Source organism: Tiliqua scincoides, chromosome 8, assembly GCF_035046505.1.
Source record: "Tiliqua scincoides isolate rTilSci1 chromosome 8, rTilSci1.hap2, whole genome shotgun sequence".
NCBI classification, from domain to species: Eukaryota; Metazoa; Chordata; class Lepidosauria; order Squamata; family Scincidae; genus Tiliqua; species Tiliqua scincoides.
This window is the reverse complement of record NC_089828.1, coordinates 41,677,063-41,701,958: the sequence shown is the minus strand read 5'-3', so window position 1 is coordinate 41,701,958 and position 24,896 is coordinate 41,677,063. Positions and strand designations below refer to the sequence as shown.

Sequence of the window (24,896 nt, the reverse complement as noted above, 5' to 3'; positions counted from 1 at the left end):
TCTTTTGCACCTTTTCCATTTCCACTATGTCTTTTTTGAGATGCGGCAACCAGAACTGGACACAATACTCCAGGTGTGGCCTTACCATAGATTTGTACAACGGCATTATAATACTAGCCGTTTTGTTCTCAATACCCTTCCTAATGATCCCAAGCATAGAATTGGCCTTCTTCACTGCCGCCGCACATTGGGTCGACACTTTCATCGACCTGTCCACCACCACCCCAAGATCTTTCTCCTGATCTGTCACAGACAGCTCAGAACTCTGAGTTTTGGAGAAGGAGAGGAGGAGGAACAGGAGGAGGAGGTAAGTGTACTCATTCTAACGCTTTGTCTTTCTAACTCCCTGTCTTCTAACCTTAACCTTACCTTTAAAGCAACCTTAAATCAAAATTGAAAGTTAGCACCTAAGGGAGGTACATAGGTCTACTCTGAGCAGGAGCAGAGTCCTACTTGTGAGTAAGAGCAGAGTCCTACTCGTGAGTAAGAGCCCAAGGGTCAGGCATTTAAATCAAAGTTGAAAGTTAGCTGCACCTAAGGTAGCACCTAATCGAAGGAAGGGAGGAGGATAAAGTGGAAAGCAGATTTTTCTACTTGTTTAAATTAAACCTATACTTAACCCAGGTTAAATTTAATCTAAGTTAGAACATAACCTAGACAGGTCAGTAAATTGGGACACAGGATCTAGAGAGCAATAAATAATTAAACAAACCCAAATAAAAACTAGCTTGAGGTAACAAAAACAGTCCAGCCTAAGAGAACAGAACTAGGAGGGAAAGAACCTAGGAAGGGCCAATTCCCAACCCATTAAGAGCCCCATTAGGCTAATCCAAGCAGTCCATTCAGGAGCCTGCAGAGTAGGTCATGCCCATCAGCAGCCTTTTGTCTTCCTGAGCTTTTGTAAACTCACCTGGGAAGGCCAGCCCCCTTTCAATCAGGAAGGAAGGAGGGAGGAGGAGCCAGCCAGGAGTATAAAGCTAGGCGGGCCATCGCGTGAGGCTCTCTGCAGACGCGTGTGGCCTCTGGGAACCCAGTGTCTCGGGAACTAAGTGCCAGGTAAGGCACAAGAGTTTAGCATCTGGGCGAGTTCAGCAGCAGGGCGAGGAGGCCAGGGCCCCATACACTGCCCTTCCTCTTCCCTTGAGAAATATCCAGTGTACGGTTTTTAAAAGGACCCCTAAATAAAACAACAACAACAAAAAAGCTATGCAGTCAGACAGCCAGCAGCAGGGTGGGGGCTATCCAGTGTTCTGCATCGAGTGCCACATGTATGATTATATGCCTCTGGGGCATAAGTCATGGGTGTGTCCTCGGTGCAAGGAGCTCCAGGCTCTCAGGGAACGCGTCCGCTCCCTTGAAGCCTTGGTGGCCAACCTGGAGAAGCGAAGGCAGCCAGAGGAGGACCGTGGGGAGACTTCCGGGGACGATCAGGCTTCGTCCCAACCTCAGGCGTGCAGCTCCTTGGCTGCCCGGGTGGGAAGTCTCGGGACTGGAGGACGTCATCCTGGAGAGGAAGGAAACAATCCCCTAGGGGGGACCCCTTCTCCAGGGGATGGGCCCATATCTGAGTGCACTCGGGATACTCCTCGGCGGGAGGGGGGAGGGGGCTTCTTGTAGTGGGGGATTCGATTATTAGAAACATAGAGAGGGGGGTTTGCGACGGATGTGAGGACCGCATGGTGACTTGCCTGCCTGGTGCGAAGGTTGCGGACATCACTTCTCGTCTAGACAGGCTAGTAGACAGTGCTGAGGGAGAGTAGTGGCTGTGGTGCATGTTGGCACCAACGACGTGGGCAAGTGTAGCTGGGAGGTCCTGGAGGCCAAATTTAGGCTTTTAGGCAGGAAGCTGAAAGCCAGGACCTCAAAGGTAGCGTTCTCTGAAGTGCTACCTGTTCCACGCGCAGGGCCAGCTAGGCAGGCGGAGATCAGGGGTCTCAATGCGTGGATGAGACGGTGGTGTAGGGAGGAGGGGTTTAGATTTGTTAGGCACTGGGGAACGTTTTGGGACAAGCGGGGCCTGTACAAGAGGGACGGGCTCCATTTGAACCAGAATGGAACCCGACTGCTGGCGCATAACATTAAAAAGGTGGCAGAGCAGCTTTTAAACTGATCCCTGGGGGAAGGCCGACAGGAGCCGAGGGGCATCTGGTTCGGGACTCCTCATCCCTATGGGATGAGGATGGGGAGGTTAGAGAACAACAAGACAAAGGCAGGGTAGGAGAAGAAATTGGGAAAAGTAGGGTGATGGGATGTGATAGACCGTTTGGCACAATGAGAGGATGCGGGGACAAAGGAGCAAATAAGCAGCCCATCCTGGGGCATTCCGTGTATAAATGCTTTTATGCGAATGCCCGAAGTCTACGAGCAAAGTGGGAGAACTGGAATGTCTGGTGACAAGGGAAAATATTGACATAGTGGGCATAACGGAAACCTGGTGGAATGCGGAGAATCAGTGGGATACCGCAATCCCGGGCTATAAACTCTACAGGAGGGACAGGCAGGGGCGTGTTGGAGGTGGGGTGGCCCTTTATGTTAAGGAAGGGATAGAATCCAGCAAAGTAGAGATTGAAGGTGGGTCCGACTCCACCGTAGAATCTCTGTGGGTTAAATTACCAGGCTTGTGCAGCGATGTAATACTGGGGGCGTGCTATCGTCCTCCAGACCAGAAATCTGATGGGGACCTTGAAATGAGGAAACAGATCAGGGAGGTGACAAGGAGGGACAGGGTTGTAATCATGGGGGACTTCAATTATCCTCATATTGACTGGGTCAATTTGTGTTCTGGTCACGATAAGGAAACCGGATTTCTTGACGTGCTAAATGACTGTGGCTTAGAGCAGCAAGTCACGGAGCCTACCAGAGGACAGGTGACTCTGGATTTAATATTGTGTGGTACGCAGGACCTGGTTAGAGATGTAAACGTTACTGAGCCATTGGGGAACAGTGATCATGCTGCGATCCGTTTTGACGTGCACATTGGGGGAAGAATACCAGGCAAATCTCTAACAAAAACCCTTGACTTCCGACGGGCGGACTTCCCTCAAATGAGGAGGCTGGTTAGAAGGAGGTTGAAAGGGAGGGTAAAAAGAGTCCAATCTCTCCAGAGTGCATGGAGGCTGCTTAAAACAACAGTAATAGAGGCCCAGCAGAGGTGTATACTGCAAAGAAAGAAGGGTTCCACTAAATCCAGGAGGGTGCCCTCATGGCTAACCAGCCAAGTTAGAGAGGCTGTGAAGGGCAAGGAAGCTTCCTTCCGTAAATGGAAGTCTTGCCCTAATGAGGAGAATAAAAAGGAACATAAACTGTGGCAAAAGAAATGTAAGAAGGTGATATGGGAGGCCAAGAGAGACTATGAGGAACGCATGGCCAGCAACATTAAGGGGAATAATAAAAGCTTCTTCAAATATGTTAGAAGCAGGAAACCCGCCAGAGAAGCGGTTGGCCTTCTGGATGGTGAGGGAGGGAAAGGGGAGATAAAAGGAGACTTAGAGATGGCAGAGAAATTAAATGAGTTCTTTGCATCTGTCTTCACGGCAGAAGACCTCGGGCAGATACCGCTGCCCGAACGGCCCCTCCTAACCGAGGAGTTAAGTCAGATAGAGGTTAAAAGAGAAGATGTTTCAGACCTCATTGATAAATTAAAGATCAATAAGTCACCGGGCCCTGATGGCATCCACCCAAGGGTTATTAAGGAATTGAAGAATGAAGTTGCAGATCTCTTGACTAAGGTATGCAACTTGTCCCTCAAAACGGCCACGGTGCCAGAAGATTGGAGGATAGCAAATGTCACGCCTATTTTTAAAAAGGGAAAGAAGGGGGACCCGGGAAACTACAGGCCGGTCAGCCTAACATCCATACCGGGTAAGATGGTGGAATGCCTCATCAAAGATAGGATCTCAAAACACATAGACGAACAGGCCTTGCTGAGGGAGAGTCAGCATGGCTTCTGTAAGGGTAAGTCTTGCCTCACGAACCTTATAGAATTCTTTGAAAAGGTCAACAGGCATGTGGATGCGGGAGAACCCGTGGACATTATATATCTGGACTTTCAGAAGGCGTTTGACACGGTCCCTCTCCAAAGGCTACTGAAAAAACTCCACAATCAGGGAATTAGAGGACAGGTCCTCTCGTGGATTGAGAACTGGTTGGAGGCCAGGAAGCAGAGAGTGGGTGTCAATGGGCAATTTTCACAATGGAGAGAGGTGAAAAGCGGTGTGCCCCAAGGATCTGTCCTGGGACCGGTGCTTTTCAACCTCTTCATAAATGACCTGGAGACAGGGTTGAGCAGTGAAGTGGCTAAGTTTGCAGACGACACCAAACTTTTCCGAGTGGTAAAATCACTTTAGATATTTTGACCTCATTTGCCCCAATGTGCATGACTTTACACTTACTGACATTGAAGCGCATCTGCCATTTTGCTGCCCATTCTGCCAGTCTGGAGAGATCCTTCTGGAGCTCCTCACAATCACTTCTGGTCTTTACCACTCGGAAAAGTATCCCACTGATTCTCCGCATTCCACCAGGTTTCCGTTATGCCCACTATGTCAATATTTTCCCTTGTCACCAGACATTCCAGTTCTCCCACCTTTGCTCGTAGACTTCGGGCATTCGCATAAAAGCATTTATACACGGAATGCCCCAGGATGGGCTGCTTATTTGCTCCTTTGTCCCCGCATCCTCTCATTGTGCCAAACGGTCTATCACATCCCATCACCCTACCTTTCCCAATTTCTTCTCCTACCCTGCCTTTGTCTTGTTGTTCTCTAATCTCCCCATCCTCATCCCATAGGGATGAGGAGTCCCGAACCGGATGCCCCTCGGCTCCTGTCGGCCTTCCCCCAGGGATCAGTTTAAAAGCTGCTCTGCCACCTTTTTAATGTTATGCGCCAGCAGTCGGGTTCCATTCTGGTTCAAATGGAGCCCGTCCCTCTTGTACAGGCCCCGCTTGTCCCAAAACGTTCCCCAGTGCCTAACAAATCTAAACCCCTCCTCCCTACACCACCGTCTCATCCACGATTAAAATGCAATCAGCTTCAGCAACAGAGTCTAACAGCCCAATCCTAACTTGCAGTTATGACAGCAAAACAGACATTCTGCTGTTGCAAATGGCCATATGGAGGCAGGGCCTGAGAGAGGGGGGTGCAGGGGGTAAATGGTACTTGAGCCTGAGGTCAAAATGGGAGATAGGAGCAAAAGCAGGATGCCCAAAAATTTCCTGGAATCTTACATTTTCCGATCGCACCAGGGCCCAAAAGAGGGGGATGCAAGGGGTACAATGTATCTGGGCCCAGGGTCAAAAAGGGGGCCTGGAGCCAAAGGACAGGAGCCAGAAATGTCTTGGCATCTCAGAAAATTTGCATACACTGTGTGAAGACTAGTGTTCACATTTTGTGTAAGCCTACAGAGTTTTAAACAGTTTCAAACCCGGGGGTGAGTCCAACCTGTACCCCTCAGAGGCGACGGGAGCTGTGCTTCCAAGACCTCCTGAAGGCTGAAAATCACAACTTCTGGTTTTTGGCCGAAAACTGGAAGTTGCAATTTTCAGACTTCTGGAGGCCTTACAAGCCTTTCTGAGGAACGGGAAGGCATCCTTGGGCCTTAGAAGGTTTTGAGAGCAGAGCCTGGACATGATCGGAGAGCAGCTCTGGTTGGGTTCAATGTGCCCAAATCTGTGGACTTCATCACATTTTGGCATCTGCTGCTTTCCAGGAATGGAACAGCATGCATACCGAGGGCCCACCTGTATATTTTAGTCTGTAGAAATTGTGATTCAAGAATCATATGAAATTATGATCCAACAAAGAAGGGAAGGGGCCCAAAAGAAACTTTTCTCCTCAGTTCTGCACTAGCAAAATGGCTGGTGCAGATCCAAAGAGATCAATTGGGCAGTGGAGACTTGCCCCAGGGTACAGGAACAAAAGTTCCCTTGAGGAGAACTCTGCAAAATGTTGCCCCCCCCCATAGGATGCAGCTACATTGGCACAGCTGTATTCGTGGGGTGGGGGGAGTTGAGTTCAGTTTTTAGGCTGTAAGCAAGCTTTGCTCCTGAACTGACTGGAAGTTTTTTCCCCTCCCCCAAAGATGGTCTAAAGCAGCCTCCTATCAAGTCAGACCAACAGTAGATTTAGCTCATTGTTTGGGCAGGGGTCTTTCTCGGCCCTGCCTGGAGATGCTGGAGATAACTGAGTACACAATCTTTTGTATGCAAGCAGTTGCACTACCACTGAGAGACATTCCCTCCCCTGTTTATTTTTGGTAGTGAATTGAACATTGGGATGGAGGGAGCTTGCCTGATCTCATGAGGCAAGGAATTCCATATGGAAGGTGCAAATTCCTTTCACATACCACTGCCCATCATATCTACAATTCATCGGATGATCACAGGGAGTGGGAAGAAACATGGAGGAAACATTAAGCTCTCTCATTCCAGAGACTGAGACATGACAACACGCACGCTCCTGACAATCACAATCTTCACATCATTCCTGCAAGGGCTGTGCATTTTAGTTCATTTTTTGCTCAGAGAAAAGCCCTTCAGGGAAGTAGGAAAGCCAGATACTCCAGTCTTCTCTGTTCAGGTATTTGCTACATTCCCAGTCAAGCTTGAGAAGCCTCTGGAAACAGAATCTGCTTCTGGCACTAAACAGTGCCAAAATTGCAGCCTCAGCCTTTCCACTGATGGCTCCTTGTTGATATTGAGACATCAGAAGGAAAAACTGACTGAGCACGTGGCTCGTCTTGCCACAACTGGGAAGCAAAGGAGGCGACTTTCATTGCCTTCAGCCTTCCCATCATTTGTGCCACAAGCTAAGGTGTTATTTTTGAATGAACGTCATGTGAGAGAAGCTAAAGGTGAGCGGTGGATCATTTGCATCCCAGGTGGCACTGCCTGCTCAAACTCTGACTCAGCAGGAGATAAGTTCATAAGCAAGAATCTACAAGGAACACCTCCTCTGACCCAGAATGAACATAATTAAGTGTTAGAGCACACCATGCATGCAGATAGTTCTAGGCTGAATTCTCAGAAACTCTAGTTTCAAAGGATCTAAGACAGCAGGTGATGGAAAGAGCCCCTGGACAGCTGTTGCAGAATAGATAGTACTTTCTAGGTGAATTCTGAATTCTCAGAAACTCTAGTTTCAAAGGATCTAAGACAGCAGGTGATGGAAAGAGCCCCTAGACTGCTGTTGCAGAATAGATAGTACTTTCTAGGTGAATTCTGAATTCTCAGAAACTCTAGTTTCAAAGGATCTAAGACAGCAGGTGATGGAAAGAGCCCCTAGACTGCTGTTGCAGAATAGATAGTACTTTCTAGGTGAGCCCGAAGTCTGACTCAGTAGAAGGAAGCTTATACTGAGGGACCCCATAGTTCAGTGGAGTGGCTGCTTGGAAGAGGCAACTTCACCCTCTGACATTTCCAACTGGAAAAGACTCTTGCTTGAAGAGCTACGGCCAATCACAGTTTACAATATTTGGGCTAGATGGCCCGATGGTCTGAACTCAGCAAGGAGCTTCCTATGTTCATGAGCAAAAAACTACAACAGTTAGTTAGTTAGTTAACCTTTATTGGCATTATAAATATTACAGCAGACAACTGACAACAAAGTGGAACAATACAACCGTTATCCACTAGACTAATTCAGGAAAACTAAATAGAGAAAAAAGAAATAGGGTCTAGAAAGAAAAGGAGCCAGAAGGGACAACCAAAACTACAACAGTGTACAGTTTTTGCCATAGGACTGTGGCAGAGCTTCTGCTTTGCATGCAGGAGGTCCCAGGCCTAATCCTCAGCATCTCTAGTTCAATAGCTTTCCACCCATACTTGCTGCTAAGTTTCAAGGGGGAAAAATGCAGCAAAGAGGGGAATCTGACAGCCATTATGGTGTAGTAATTAGTGTTGAACTACATCTTGGAAGACCTGGGTTCATGCCCCATGTTGCTCACTGGATGACCATGGGCTGCTAGTCACCATTCTGCAATCAAACCTACCTCACAGAGTTGATGAGAGGATAAAATGGAGAGAGAAACCATGCCTGCTCCCTTGTGCCACCCTAGAGGAAGGGCAAGATGAAAAAGTAACTGGTCATAGCTTAGTGCTAGAGCAGCTACTTTGTTTGCAGAAGGTTGCCAGTTCAATCCCTAGCAGTGTTTCCAAGAGGGGCCAAAAGAGATTCCTGCCTGAAATCCAGGACAGCTACAGTCAGTCAGGTAGGCAATACCGTGGTTGGTGGACCAAGTGTCTCATTCAACAGAGGGCAACTTCATATGCAATGCTTCCTGTGCAAGTTATTTAAAAATTTTAAAACAATGGTCATGTTTACAGAATTCATTTCAGGCCATTTCCTATCAGGAGGAAGGATGTGTTTTGTAGTTATTGCATGTGTCTATAACTGGATGCACAGAGACGTAAAATACTAGCAGACTGTCTCCCTCCTATTTGTCTCCCCCCCCCCACAAACTGCCTAACCAGAAATATTGCTGCATATGTTGCAACTACAGGATTCTATAATCAGATTCACTGTAAAATTAAACGTTCTTAAAACACATTTGTTACATCCAGGCTGGACTACTGTGGTACACCCTATGTGGAGTTGCTTTTGAAAAACGTCAGGAAGTTTCAACGAATCCTGAACACAGCTGCGAGTATGCTGATAGTGACAGGCTGTTGGAAAAATACGTACAACACTGTCTGCAGGACACTGGGGAGGGCAGTGGATTGTCCATGGGACAGATGACTCAGAGGCTACTTATCTCATACTTTTATTATTGTCCTCCTCTATGACTTGTGGAGGTGTGTCCTACCTGGCTTCCCTCCTTCCTTCCTCTCCTGGCTGCCCAACATGCAGAAACTCCCTCCATGAGCTTTGCTACCCTCATGGAGTCAACTATGCCATGAACTTTCTCTCTCACACATACAAAGGGATTCTCTGTTCCATAGTTTAGGCAATCCTGAAGTCCTGATGTCCAACAGAGATGTACAAGGTTGTAAAACTGTATTTTCCTTTGAAAGCCTTTTTTACTGCCTCTGCTCTCATTTTATTGTTTGCTGCAAACTAGTAGTGAGAGCAATTAGAAAAAGGATCTTCCATATCTTCCGTTTAATTTACACTTATAGCCCTTTTTCCAACACAGTGAAAAGCAGCTGCAAGGATGCAAGAACAGACTTCTTTACCTAGCTTGTGTGTGCTAACTCCTTGGTGTGTAATTCCTAGCTGTGTAACTCCATGCCACAAGGAAGTGGCTACAGGACACAGGTACCTTATTGTCTTGTGCACTCCTGAAGCTTCTGGCAGGCCACTGTGGAATACAGGAAGCTGGGCTAGATGGGTCTTTGACTTGGCTCTTATTATGTTCTTATGCCGGTGGTGGCAAGCTAGATGGAACATAGAACATGTATTTTGCACCAGCTGACTGGTAACCATTTAGTTTCCAGGGTAAGGAAGAGGCCAGTGGGGACAAGGTGAAGCAGACCAGGAAGGCATCAGGGACAATGAAACAAGAAGAAGTGTGGATAGAAAGCAAAGAGACAAAAGGGGACAGGAGAAGACAGCTGATCAATCCAGGGGGAAGCCTTAGGAGGACTGAGCCAGACAGTACAGAGACCCCTGGCAGGATCCCCAGAGCAGAGCCCACTAGAAGGGGGTGCAGAAGGTAAATTGTATCCGGGCCCAGGATCAAAAAGGGGGCTTGGGGCCAAAGGAAGGGAACAAGAAATTTACTGGAATTTCAGATAACATTTGCATATATTGTAAGAACACTAGCATTCACATGTTGTGTAAGCCTATATACATTTATATTATGATCCAATGGAGAAGAGAAGGGGCCCCAAAAATCTTTGAACGTCCCCATTCTGCAATTAGTGCAGAATGCAGCAGCCCAGGTGATCACAGGGGCTAGATGGTTTGACCCTGTTGGATCATTGCTTCAGCAAGTACACTGGCTGCCCATTTGTTTCTGGTTCCATTTCAAGATGCTAGTACTGACCTTTACGACCCTTCACAGGTTGGGTCCAGGCTATCTGAGGGACCACCTTCTCCCATCCATTCCAGCCCACCCTCTTAGATCATCTGAAGGGGCCCTCCTTCAAGTGCCACCTCTATCCCAATTGAGAGGAATGGCGGCTTGGGGCAAGCCTTCTCTGTAGTGGTGCCACAATTAGGGAATTCCCTTCCAGGGGAATTAAGAATGACTCCCTCCCTCGTGGCTTTTTGGCAAGGGTTTGAAGCATACCTGTTTTGTCTGGCATTTGGTTGATAGGTGGCTGTTTGCGGTCTGAGCCTCTGTAAAAGTGCTATGGCTTGACTGCTGGACTAATTTGTCATCGTCCCTCCATGACTCAATGATGTATGATGGGTTTTGCTATGTTTTTAATGTTTTAGTATTTAACTGTTAAAATTAGTGCCTTGATTTTGTGGGTGTTTGTTTGTTTGTTTGTTTGTTTGTTTGTTTGTTTTTCCTCCTTAATTGTTGTGATGTGTTGTACATTTATTATGGAGCATTGTAAGCCACCTTCAGCATGGGAAAGGCAGGTTATAAATTTTTCAAATGAATGAACGAACGAATGAATGAATGAATGAATGAATGAATGAAATGGGGTCCCAAAAGAAACTTTGTACCCCCTGATAAATTTCTGCTCAGAGGCCCTCCCTTTGTGAAGCAAGTACCCTGAAAGGAACCAGGGCCACTGAGAGCTGCCATTGGGTTCAGGGTAAGATGCCTGATTGGGTAATGATCCAGGATAAGATGCCTTCCAGGAACCACACTGACAACAGGTCCTTCCTACATTTTCTTACAAACCAGATGTTACTACACTTTTAAAACACATTTTTAATTCACAGTTTTAGCTTAAGATGAGGAAGATGGAAACTAAATGAAAACATCAGAATGGGATCATTTCCTTTGAGGAGTGCTACTGAGTTCCTTTTCTTTTTCCTCAGTAAAATTCTCCTCATTTGCTTTTTCTTCTTCCAATAATGCACAGGCATCCAAGAACTGGCTTTCAGTATCTCCCTCATTATTAGCTGGTGCAGATCTGAGAAGACCCATTGGGGCAGCGGAGGGAACTGAAAGTTCCCTTATTTGAGGAGGCTTCTGGACTGCAGGAATTAATGTTATTATTATATGTAATAACTAGTCTGGGGTGGAAAAATTACAATGAACACTTGAAAAGACTCAATTTTTACTTTAAAATTCACCATGACCCAACATAAGCAAAGACAGGTTGAGATCAGTAAAATTTTGGCTTGCAATCCTCTTCAGTGCTGCCCCATATGGGCTAATGTACCAGCTTCTGGCTGATCCAGTACTGCCTGTGGAGATTGCGGATTTACTCACCAAGCTTAAATCGATAGTACTAGACACAGCAAGCCTGGGTATGATTGGTTTAAGCCAGGGGTGTCCAAAGGTTTTGGCTGGAGGGCCACATCATCTCTCTGACACTGTGTCAGGGGCCGGGGGGGGGGGAGAATTAATTTACATTTAAAATTTGAATAAATTTGCATAAGTTTACATAAATGAATATATTAAAGATGAACTTCTATGAATGAATGAAGGTCTTTCAATAGCTCAAGGCCTATAAAAGGCCTTGCACAAAGCAAGGTTGGCCTTTCCTTTGCTGCCTCTGCTGCATCACGGACATGAAACAGTAAGCAGTGGAGGGAGCCCTCATCCCACAGCTCATGTGAGAGGTCAAACAGTTGCCCTCATGCTGAGAGCAGTCACGTCGGGCCAGTGCAGGCTCCAGCAAATCTCCAGAGGGCCAGAGGCTCACTGGAGATTGGGGGCTCCCTGAGGGCCGCATTGAGAAGCCTCGAGGGCCGCATGTGGCCCCCGGGCCGGGGTTTGGGCACCCCTGGTTTAAGCAAAGCCTACAGGACTATCAAGGAAAGATTGCTCGATATTGAGCATCAAGAGCTACTCTGTGCAGCTAACACCATTTGCTCCCCTCTCCATCTGCACATCCCAGTCAGCTTTGGGAAGCCGGCTTCTTTCCTTTATCATCTGCAGTGCCCACAGGCTCGCAGAGCATTCTCCCTTGCGAGATGCAATGCCTTTCCATCAGCTCTGCTAGCGGGCAGGTTTAGTGGCATTCCCTACTCAGAAAGAAGATGTACCTGTGACAGGAATTGTGTGGAGACATTACATCATATATTTTTTTACTGCCCACTCCATGATACCCTTCGTAAGATCTATCTGGCTCCACTGCTGAACAAAATGCAGGGCTGGGAGGATTCATTTAAATTACAAACTCTTCTTTCCATAGAAGAAACTGACTCTCTTGACAAGGTTGCCAACTTTGTTTCTGGGATTCTGGCAGGACGGAATTCTGGGTCTTCCGCTATATTATGGTGAATGGGGGGAGGGGGTATTGGATGATTACGAGTGCTTTATTTTATTGTGTGTGTGTGTGTGTTCTGAATGTTTAATGTTTGGTTGTTGCTTTGTATTTCCATTATCTATGCCAATAAAGGTCTTATGTATGACAGGTGTCCATAGTCCCAATGGCAGGGTCCATGCCTTTCATTCATATCAATGGGAAACTATTTTAAATGACAGAACATGGTGTCAGTGACAACTATATGCTACCTGACTGTGCCTGGTAGCATTTTGGGCCTCCACCTTACACTTATTTGGAGTGAAACAATATCTTAACAACATGAAACTTGAGGGTTAATTAGTAGCATCTTGTGCAGTTAAAATTGGAGGCAAGTGCTGATGGTACCTTAGGACTGGCAGCCTCTGTGCTAACACAGGTGGCTTCCAGCAACCACACTGACACCAAACCAAGAATAACAGATGGTTAAACTTCTGTTAAACCATCTGTTAAACCATCTGTCCTGTTTAACAGGACAGGTAAGACAGGTAAGGCTTGCAAGCTCCTGGCATAGGAGCTGGATCCACAAGAGTGGTGAGCAAAGTCTTCAGCCAGGCCTCTGTGGCTGCCGTTGCAGCAGAGGACTACACAGATATTGCAGGCTGCCACTTTCCAGGGTTTCCCCAGCAAAGCAACAGACCGAGGGCTTCCTTGGTTCCTTTTCTTCAGTTCTTCAGTCATGGGTCCTTGTTGGGCCCTCAGCAGCCCACTGCAAACCTTCTCCTAAACTGGGACTCTCTGCCTCTCCCCCCTGTCCTTCGGATCTCTAATTTTCCTAACAACCTCTCCTCCCTCCAGCAAGACCTCTCCACCCTCTCCAGGTCCAAGTCACAGATCACAGCAGGGGACTATTGGTAAATGTTCCATAGTCCCATTACTAATATAATTGGACATTTAAAAATCTTTTTCGCAAAGACAATTTTTAAAGTAAACAGGAAGGAAATCAAAGACAAAACCATTTCTTTTCAGAGATCCCTTGACTGAGGTCCATCCGTGGACCCCAGGTTAAGAACTCCTGACTTAGAGCCCAATCCTATGCATGTCTACTCAGAAGTAAGTGCCATTAGAGTTAATGAGTCTCACTCCCAGGAAAGTGTGGATAGGATTAGGCTGTTAGACAATAACGGAGTGATTTTCAGGAACCACTATGGGTTTGACAAGAACAAGGTAGGCTAGACTGATCTCATCCAGTTACAGACCTACCATAAGGTCTGACAGGGCAAAAGCCCCAGGCGTGAGGAGCTAGGGCCCCGCAGAAGTCTCTCTGAGGCTCCCTACGGGGGCAGAAACTGTGCTTCCGGTTTCCTGAAGCACAGTTTATAGCGTCAGGGAAACTCACAGACGTTTCCCCGATGTGGGCAGAGGTCACAGGAGGCTCCATGAGCCTCTAGTGAATGGGGGGGGGCGGATTTCTGTGCAGGGTGGTGGTGGTGATAGCCGGCAGGAGGGCACCATCGCGGACCTTTGCCCAGGCACGGGACTGGGGAGGTCCACTGCTGATCTCATCTCTTTTTTTTTTGACAATGTGGCAAGCAGGGGCAGCTATGAAGCTGACTGGAGTGGCCCCTTCAAGGTGTTGAACATTTCAGATTCAAGTATCAGGGGTGGGAATTTGAGTCAAGTGACTTGAGTCTGAGTAGCGAAAATCAGCATTTTTTGCTGACTCGTGTACACTCGAGTCACGCATGTGGAAGGCTCAGCAAAACACTTGAGTCAAAGGCCTCAAGATTAGGCACTCGTCCACATGCATGCAGACTTGAGTCTATCTGTGTCTGGATGTGCTTGCCTACTTTTTACTCAGTGTGAAAGGCCTCGTGGAGCCATCATTCAGACCAGGCGAGCAGCCCATCTCTAAAGGAACCAATGGTCATTGGACAAAGGATGGGAGGTCTGATTTCATTCTTTGGATGAGGGAGGGCAAGAGGAGTCCAAGGAGGTTCTTGCCTTGGAATTGGCTGGAGAAGCCCAGGGGAAAAGGAGGCAGGGAAACGGGTGGGGGGAGGTAGGTTCATAGAGATCACGCTATCCAACTGAATGGCTGCTGTGAGCTCCGTTGTTGCTTGGGGGGAGGAAGCCCCATTGAATGACCTGCTGCAGTGGGACTACTTCTGAATACAGCTGCAAAAGATTGGGTCATCCTGGTAAGCTTCGCAGCTGATGCACATGACCCTCCTCCCTCTTGCTGCTTCTGTCCCTGCTTTCACGCAGTCTGTCCCACCCCCTCCTGCCTTGTTTACAGATGGAATGGGGACAGCAGGGGAGTGTTTAAAGAGAACTCCAACACACACACACACACACACACACACACACACACACACACACACACACACACACACACACACACACCCCCTGGCAGCAGCTGTGTTTTTTCTTTTTTTCTGCTCCTGACATGTGTATTGAAAAAGCTTGTGACTTGAGTCTTTTCAAGTTGCGAAAATGCTCCAGGCAACTCGGAAAGTGCCCCCATTAGGACTTGTTTTGAGTCGAGTTGTTGGGGAGGGGGGAAGGTGGAGACTTGTTACTCAACTCTAGTCAAGCCACACTGGATTTGCCCATCCCTGTCAAGTATTAGCAAAAATAATTATGTAAGTGTATATAATTATTTCATATTATGTTATTATACAAGTATATATAAATATTATTTTATAAATAATGTACGTGTATGTTGCATGCTGGCAACCTTCAGTCTCGAAAGACTATGGTATCGCGCTCTGAAAGGTAGTTCTGGAACAGCGTCTAGTGTGGCTGAAAAGGCCAATTGGGGAGTGACAATCCCTTCCACACCGGGAGCAAGTGCAGTCTGTCCCTGGTCTGTCTCCCTGGCTATGGGCCTTCCTTCTTTGCCTCTTTGCCTCAGACTGTTGGCCAAGTGTCTCTTCAAACTGGGAAAGGCCATGCTGCACAGCCTGCCTCCAAGCGGCCAGCGCTCAGAGGCCAGGATTTCCCACCTGTTGAGGTCCACTCCTAAGGCCTTCAGATCCCTCTTGCAGATGTCCTTGTATCGCAGCTGTGGTCTACCTGTAGGGCGCTTTCCTTGCACGAGTTCTCCATAGAGGAGATCCTTTGGGATCCGGCCATCATCCATTCTCACAACATGACCGAGCCAATGCAGGCGTCTCTGTTTCAGCAGTGCATACATGCTAGGGATTCCAGCACGTTCCAGGATTGTGTTGTTTGGAACTTTGTCCTGCCAGGTGATGCCGAGAATGCGTCGGAGGTGCGTCTCCTTAGATAAATAATGTATTTATAAAAATATTATATAATATATAATATAATATATTAAATGTATATTGATTATAATTATTGGCTCTTCTTGGCTAGAATTCAAATGAGTGAGAGTCCAAAAACTGCCAGTTCAAAAACCTGGAGGACTGTGAAAGTTTATATATTATTATTATTAATTATTAACTATTTCATTTTGCTCTTATTTTTCAGATCAGCAATGTAGGTTTTTTCATTGTGCCTCCTTTGATGATGTGGTTGAACACTCAATATAACAACCATCGGCCTGTGGCACTTCGGAGTCTTGCCATTATGGAGATGTTCATTGGTATGTTATTGGAAAACTGAAATGTGGTCTGGCATTGTCTATGTGTGAAGTAAGTCTTATTTCCAAAGTTCCTGCCTCTCATCCTCAGATTCCAGAACATCCCTTTTTCATGGGATGTAACACAAGTGTCGCTGTTTTTGCAGCTGACCAAATATCTGGCCTTAACCAGCCCATCACGGTCTTGGGTCTCTAACCAATCATACGCACCTCACAGGCTCAACTACTCCCAGTGAGTCAGAGACGCATGTTCTTGAAATGTTCTTATGTATCCTACTATCTCAAAGAACACTCTGAGAGAGAGCAGGGTGCAGTCCCCAGGCAAATGAGCAATCCTCGGAAAATGAGTACAAGTTTGTGCACAGCTTCACCTAACTGGCCAAATACCCCAGTCGTTTGAGTGTGTGGTTTTCATGGTCCTCCTGCGAAGGAGAAGCTGAAGTCCTTTGGTCCAACTCTCCAGCCCTTGCAGATGCTGAGTCTCTCCAAACTTCAGGGACTCAAGCCTCAAAGCACTGGTTGCTTCACAGTAGTTGACTGACAGTCCAATCCTGAGTTGCCCGGATAGTCCAATCCTGAGTGTGGGGCTGCTATTGTGCCAAAAAAGGCTACCGTGGCATTCTGAGCACAACTGGGCAGCCACCAGTGGCTCCTCGGGGGAAGGGGACATTCATCTCCTTCCCCCAGGTAAGGAAAGCAACCCTACAATGGGGCTACTCAATTCTGCGGTAGCTAAGCTCTTCCGGTCCCCGACATCCTCCCGCCCTGCTCCCTCCCCCCAGCACATCTCCTCCCCTCCCTCTCCCCACCCTACCCCCATCCCAGAATGCCTCCTTCCCACCTCTCACCGCACCCCCACCTACCTCTCCACACCCTGCAGTTCAGGTGACTGCTGAGTGAGCTTTGGTGCTGGGCCGGCGCAAAGCCCCGCAAACGTTCCTTACATTTGCGACAGTGAGCACCAGCAAAAAGCTGGTGCACAGAGCTCAGGATTGGGTTCTATGTGGCCTAGCGCAGACCTAGATGGATCATTTGCTTTGTACTCACACACTCACACAGGTGCAAGCCTGTAATAAGGTAATGGCTTATTTAAATAATAGAAACGTGATTACATGCTACTTCAAAGGCATTTAATTACAGCAATATCTTGACTTTCATCCACTTGACTTTCATCATTTTGCTCATTCAGCCGTTTTCAGTTACAACCAGATTTCAAATTTCATCCATGTTCTTTCTTTCTTTCTTTCTTTCTTTCTTTCTTTCTTTCTTTCTTTCTTTCTTTCTTTCTTCTGTCTGGTGGTCCATGGAGAAGTGTCTCCTGACTGAGCAGGCCCTCGTATACCATCAGAGAGGGTGAAGTACTGACTGGTCGCAGCCATAGTTGACACTGAAGTGGCTGTGGGTGGTCCGTTGCCTACCCTCACTGGTAGTGCTCACTTGGCTAGATGCTGGAAGTGATGGTGGGGGGGGGGGGAATGCACTCTGTGCTTGCTCAGAAAACCTCTTGTTTCTGGAATCATAAATATTTTGAAATTCTTTAGTACAGTGGCAGGGCTTCTTTGGGGCATGTCCTGTGCACGATGAAGCCCATAAGGTACCTTTTGTTTAAGCCTTGACTGGAAGGCATGAGATAAATCCAATCTTTTTTGCATTGACAGGTATCTTTTCCCTATATTTCCACATGACTCTCAGTTATGCAGGACAGCTGCTGGATGAGCTTTCTATCCTGTGGACAGTGGGTGTGTCCTATGCTCTCTGGATGCCAGTGCGACATTTCCCAAGATTCATCAAGACGAGGTAGGATGGCAAGGATCCTGCTACACCTGTTTGGGGAAAATTGTTTCAGGTTGGAAACAAGGTTGGAGACACTTAAAGACAAGCTTTCCCAGGTCGGAGACAAACTTAAAGAGGGCTGAAAGTGATTGAGAGAGAAGTATTGCTTCCTACATTTCTGACTTCTGTCTCATAGTTCTGTCTGGTCAAATAGTTCTTCTTGTAACATTCGGACACAGCACTAAAACTTACCCAAAGTGTTTGACCGGAGGCAAAACTGGGACGAGGGTTCTCATGCTAGCTGTCTCTCTCCCCTTCAGCTGAGTAGGACAAAGTGAGACAACTCTGAGGGGTTTCACATTCCAAATGTTGGGGCGGAATTTCAAGCCAGCACGGAAAATTCTGCCCATTTTAGATTGGACAACAACCTGCCCCAACTGTGAGACCAGAGACGTGAAAGTGGGTTGAGGGCACAGACCATGAGTAGCAATTTTTCTTTCAGAGCACCTTCAGCACTCTGGGAAAATATATTCACACATCTCCTACTTCAGAAGTCTAGTTTTCACTGAAATCATTACTGTTTAGTATACTTAAATACACCCTTTCAATAAAAGCATTGTCAAACAAATTTTACCTAGTAAAACAAAGAAGAATATTGTTCTGTGTCCTTAAAGGGATCACAGTCTCAAACGATGGTTCTCAACCTTTAGGATCCTGCAAACCACTGAGGCAGAATGGCTCCGTTTTGCCCCCCCCATGCCAGGAATGGCTCCAAAGGGAGGGACCACTCGCCCACCTCCCTGCCAGGCTGAGTTTCCCGCCCCCTCCAGCTACACCACCAGTCACATTCACATAGCTGGAAAGAGATTCCAGGCTATCGTTCAGCTCTTCTCTGAATGCCTCTGACCAGCCCTTAAGGTTAATCAGATAAAAGCTATGCTGTGCATAGCAAACTGTTCTTAGACACTCAGCTTTTCTGAGGGAAAAGAAATCCCAAGGGCAATGGTTCAGGTTTGGTTTTAATTTCCTCACAGTGCAAGCCTAGGCATGTCTTATTAAATCCAAAGTAAATCATATTCTGTTCAATTAGTCTTATTCCAAGTTTATATAAGACTGGAGTTTTAGGGAGTCCTTGATATATAACAAGTGCTACAATTAGAGTAGCAAAGCCTAATAGAAGCAAGTAACCATCACTGATCCTGCAGCAAATCCCCCAAAGCAACAGTAGGAACACCCCTCTGTCTCCAAAATGATTAAAAAAACAAACCCTTTCCCCCAACCTCTGTCTTTGATCATATTCAGACTGGAAATCCTTCTAGTTATCTTTCGATTCCTCCAGCGAATTCAGCATGGGTTCCAAAGGCAGATTCCAGACCATTAAGGTCTATTAAAACCTTTTTGTCCCCAGTCAAACTGGTCAGGCAAAACCTGGAGGCAGGCCCATGCATGCAAACTGAGATAGCCAAACACATAACACCACGTTTGTGCTTTTAATTCTAATTCTAGCTAGAGTAGGAAGAACAAGAAGTCACTCCTGCACATTTGGTTTACTGTCTGCCAGCAAGGTATTGCTTGATTGCTTTGGAAAGCAAGCAAGAGGTCCGGGGGGCACGGGGGACGGGGACGAGGACGGCGACACATCTACCAGTTGTAGAATCTTCTGCTTCTCCACACGCACATGTCTTTATCCCCTTTAGGGACCAGTTCATCTGGACAACGGCCATCGTGACAGTTCTGAGTACCATAATGTCCTTTGTGAAGCCAACGCTGAATGCTTATGTGCTGAATTGCATCGCTATCCACCTCTTCTACTTGACTGCCCAGAACCTGAAAAAGTAAGAAATGGGCTGAGAATGATGTGACTCCTCCGGCTCCCGATCGCACTGTCCAATCATCTTCAATGATTCACACACACACACACCCTGTTCTGCTGAATTGGAACAGTTTCAGAGTAGCAACTCTAATATCACAGCTTCACGTGGCCTTGGGGAAGGTGTGCAAGACAGAACTAGACTCTTTCATATCCGTCTGTGCCCTGCCCACCTTCCCCCAGAAGCTCTCCGGCAGGAAAAGGCATCCTTAATCTTGTCTCCATGGAGGAAGTCTGCTCTCCATTAAAGAGGCATGCCCTCCAGCAACGTTGGTATCTTCCAGCTGCTGTGGAGTGGGTGTGGTGGTAACCATGGGCTCCTCAGAGTTGAGAGACTACCTGAAAGTGTCATCAGTACATGAGGATGTGAGCAAAGAAGCTGGTCCCAGACAGTATAGCCCCACTTTGCTTCAGTAGTTGTCCTATGGCGTTGTCTGCCAGGGAAGTCTGGCTAAAGCAAAGCAAAACTTGGCCAACAACAGTGCCTGATGGGAAGCATGGAAAGAAAAGGAGTCTTCCAGCCTCAAATGTCAACCACCTGGTTGAACCTTGGACTGAAACCTAATCACACATGCACATTCAGAAAGAATCAATAGGTGCTTCTTGCACAGACCCCAAAATAGTTCCTGGAAGTGCCTTCACCCAATCAAGGTGCTTCTACTGTGGCGCTATTTGTTGTTGTGAGTGTGACCCACACCACAATTTTGCCTCTAAGCTCCCTTTTAAGACTCTGATGCCCCATCTCTGCCACAGTCTTGCTCTTTTGATCTGCCGGGAAATCAACCAGAATTGACCTTGTCTGTGCCTTGATTGGCCTTCTGTCAGCACAGGCTAGAACCAGCTTCAGGATGTCAGAGTTGCTTTGCCTGGTCTCCTCATGATGTTGCCCGAAATCTCTGCTTTGCTTGCCCACCTTCTGCCACCCCAGACAAATCAAAACCTGCCTTTTCAACCCCAAGTGCCCTATAATCAATGCCCTTGGCATTCCCAGTCAGGGTGTGTCTGCCCCTCCTGGATTCCTTGTGAGGTACCACTTGTCTTGTGCCCCAGAGTAGAAATCACTACCGTTGCCCAGGGCCATGCAGTGACTTTGGCACCCAATCCTGCACCCAAACAGCTCCCAGACCTGACAACTGGGCAGTTAGGCAGGCACATTCTTGTTCAGTGAACCCTCAGTATCCACAGGGGACCATTCCAGGGCCCTCCGCAGATACCAAATTCCACTGATAATGAAATATGAAGGGGCCCACATGGTGCCACAATTACTTACCTGGGGGTTGTGCCCGGCCCTCTGGAGAAGTCTCCTCAGAAGCTTCCAGGATGTGACTGGAAGGCACTTCTGGTCACATCCAGGAGGTCTATGAGGCCCTCCAGTTGCTGAGCATCTGTGGATATTCACATCCATGGATAAGGAGGGCCCACTGTGTTCATTCCCCTTGCCATACTTAAGAGTTGACAGCCTGTCCAACTCATTCTCCAACTTTCCCCCTCATTCAGAAGCACTGAGTATCAGGCTAAAGTTCAAGTGCTGCTTCTTGGATCCATCCTTGGGCTGTGATTGAAACCACCTGGGAAGTCACCCTAATGCTTGGAGTTCCCTGATCCTCCTTTAGAACTTTAATCAGCAGATTAGGATACATAATCATCAAGCTCTGATTCCTCTTCCTATCTTCCCTTCTCACGTGCAACTAGAAGCTATTAGTTATTGTAAATAATCCCCTCAATAAACTGTGCACAGATTTCATGTACATTTAGGGAATGGACAGTGGTCAAAGTGTTAAACACACGCCCAGGAACATTTCTGGTAACAATTTCTTGGCGTTCCCTGTCTCCCACCTGTGGAAATCTCTGATGGATTACCTCTGTGGCTGCTTCCTCTGACGATTCCAGCGAAGGGTCTCTCCTACATCCTCAGGGCTCCTGTACTGACACAGAAGTGTCTGGGAGTCACAACAGGCCAGAACACTGACTCAATCAGAGAAGTGGCAGGCAGCCTCCTCAGTAGGTAGGTTCACAAGAAATCTTCAGTTATCCTAGGACTTTATTTCTCACAATTCTGTCATGGCTACCAGTCTGCTGAGTTTAGTAATGACTGGCCTCCTGGAAGGATCTCACTCTGTTGGATGTTGCCTCTTCCCCAGGTGTAACAATCCCCGTGTTCACCGGGTGGCTCTGTCAATGACGGTGTGGTGGATGATTGCCATTGCCTGCTGGATTACAGACAAGGTTCTGTGCGGATTCTGCCAAAGGATCAACTTTTGCTACCTTCACAGCTTTTGGTAAGAGGGAGATGATCCTTCTCAGCCTTGGGGCAGAAACATGTATTCAGAATTTCTAGTTGATACAGGAAAGGCAGCTGCTTCTGGGAAGTAGCACAAAAGCCCCCTCCGAAATTTGCCAATGACAGATAGAATTTCACTGGAGAAACAAGGGCTGGGACAAGTTAGAATGGGAAGTTAGCAACTGATAGCCCCCTTACCCAGTCTTGGTTCAGGTGTGGGGCATAGAATATCGGCAGCATCTTTGCCACCAATGTCTTCCCCCTGCCTTCCCCCTATTTTGCACACACCATGGCCGTAATAGCCAGACCCACTGGTTGAGTAGCCCCAGGCTCCTCACCTTTCTAAGGACAGCCTTGTGTGCAATGCTTTCCTTCATTTTTAATTTAAAACATTGTGTGCAGGAATGGGGGGAAGGGAGTGTTTTGGTGAGGTACTGATCACTACCATCCACAGCCAGCTTTGTTGCAAAATTATTTCTTCTAGAGGGGAAAAGGTATGTTTGAACAGGGTGATACCCTGCTAGCCTTACTGCTGTACAATGCTGTAGAGATGTCATCACTCACAAGCAACTGCAGAACAGTTGGGGGGCTGCAGGTGCAGATGACCTTATTAAGAAGCCATTTTAAGCAGGAAAGAGGATGGAAGCACATGCCCCTTCCTCCATTTCTACTGTACTGAGTAGGCCCATATAAACAGCAACAGTTCAAGATCCTTAGAAGCAACAGATTGTTGGGGGTGAAGTTTTCAAGCCATAAATTCTGCCTCTCCCCACCCCAATTTTCTTTCCATTATAGGCACATCTGTATCAGCATAGCAATCTTCTACTGTGCTACTATGATCATCTATTTCGATGTCCTTTATGACTTACCATCCAGTAACCCCGAAGTGATGTACTGGCCCAGCAACACCAGCCCCATTGCACTGCCATACCTCGTATTTCAGGACTCACAGAAATTGTGTTAGAAGAACTGTGAGATGTCAAACCTGTGTTGACATCAATAGCAAGGAACACGTATTCCATCCCGACAATTGCAAAGGATTTAATTGTGCAAGTCTCTATGGATGCTAGTGCTGTGACATTTTTTTTTTTTTGGGGGGGGGGGAGAGTGACTGGTGTGACTACATCAATTTGGAACCAATTTTGGCCCATCCATGAGGCCAACTGAGGCAGCAGGTTGCCTCAGACAGCAGATTGACAGTGGATACTCACTTTCCTCCACTGTTCCACCTCTTCCCACTCACTTGACTGGAAATATGAAAGAGAAACAGAGCTGTAACCCAGAGCTTCCCAAACATTTTAGCACCGGAACCCACTTTTTAAAACAACAATCTATCATGATTGTTAGATTAGATTAGATACTAAAGCTATCTTATCTAGCTTTAGTAGACAAAAAGAGAGCTCTGGAAAGAAATATTTTTATTAATATAATAACTTATTAATTAATAATATTTGGAGCCCTGTGCTCCCAGGTCTGCTAGAGACCTTACATATAGTATGTGTGCATAAACATTTGTTAGACTCTGTCTAGAAATGGAGTTCAAGGACTGTTCCCCCCAAACCTTTTCAGTCAGGAGAGCAGAATGTGCAGTTAGGGACTTCCAGTCCAAACAAAAGGCTGAAACTAGGTTCACACATGATCTGTGGTATGCCAATTACAAGATAAATTCAGAAAAGATGGCATTTTAATTTGGAAGTATGAAGTTGACCGCATACCACAGGGTATACCGCATACCACAGGTTAGCATTCCAGCCACCAGAGTGGTCTTTCCATCCAGATTGCCTGCTGCTGCAATTTTCTTCTGCAAACTAGGCAAAGGTACTTGCAAAGTTTTTAAAGAAAATTTCAGAAACTTTTTGTGACCCACCAAAAAATTGGCTCGTGACCCGCTGGTGGGACCCAATCCACTGTTTCTGAAATACTGTTCAAGTCTCTCTTCCATACCTCCTCTTCCAGTACATTCCCCTCTTCCTTCTCAGATGGTACATCCCTTCCTTCCTTCCCACTCCTTACATCATCAGGTGAGAGGCAGGCAGCATTTGGCAAGTTGCCTCAGGCATCATGGCTTGGGTTGGTCCTGTCTGCAGTGTCCAACCTACTGTGCAGACAAACAAATCTTCTGGGAACCAATACATTTACACATTCACACTGCAAAATTAGTATATTTACACTGCAGAATATATGTGTTTGTTGTTGTTTTGACTATTGAGGTTTACCTAAAGGAATCCTGGGGATTGCTGGTTTGTTTAATTTAAGGGCTCTCAACCCTTCAAGCAAGCAAGCAAATTCACAAAGTGTGAATTGGTAGTTCACACATGGAACTCCCAATTCCCAGAAGGAAGTCTGATTGATTTTCTTTTCTTTTTTTTTAAAAGATTCCAAACTGCCTTTCTGCTGAAAAGGCAGTGTACTGAAAGCAGTGTACAATTTCTTTTTTAAAATTCTGTAAAAACACAATGAGAAATATAAATAATCAGTGAAAAGGATTCCTACTTTGAAGAACTGCAGACTCGTAGAGCCTAAAGGATGATTCAAGCTGATCTGCTAACACACCCATTCCCCAAATTCTGCCATCTTATTGCCACTAGCACCTGTGCACCAGTGACCCCTCTAATCTTTTATTTATTTATTTTTAATTAACACACACAGACATACAAACATTTAACACATTTAGGAGTGCTAAATACCATATACCATTACTCATTAATCATACTATATCTCCTAATCTACTACTCATCTACTTCTGCCTCTTATTTGTTTATCCATTTATTTATATAATATATACTAAATTTTCGCTAATGCCCTGTACTATATTTTCTAAATTTTCACTTTCTATCAAACATAAACTTACTTCAATTACTCATTAATATGAAAACAAAATAATCTAATTACCAAAGTATAACAACATATAAAACAATTCTACCATCTACTTCTAACTCTTCTACTCATTTATATATTTCTTATATCAAATAGATTTTTCCTAATTCCCTATAATATCTTTTCTAAATATTCACTTTTTATCATCTCAACTAGTTCAATTACTCATTAATAT

The 24,896-nt window shown here is 46.4% G+C and overlaps 1 protein-coding gene across 1 annotated transcript in view; it reads left to right on the top strand.

Moving 5' to 3' along the window:
• Positions 1-22,808, top strand: part of ACER1 (alkaline ceramidase 1) — a 28,124-nt gene extending 5,316 nt beyond the window's left edge. The window contains exons 2-6 of the mRNA XM_066636424.1: positions 15,809-15,923; positions 17,579-17,717; positions 19,391-19,528; positions 21,705-21,842; positions 22,640-22,808. Coding sequence (XP_066492521.1) covers positions 15,809-15,923; positions 17,579-17,717; positions 19,391-19,528; positions 21,705-21,842; positions 22,640-22,808 — 699 coding nt within the window. The remainder of the gene's footprint in view (positions 1-15,808; positions 15,924-17,578; positions 17,718-19,390; positions 19,529-21,704; positions 21,843-22,639) is intronic.
• The last annotated feature ends 2,088 nt before the right edge of the window (positions 22,809-24,896 follow it).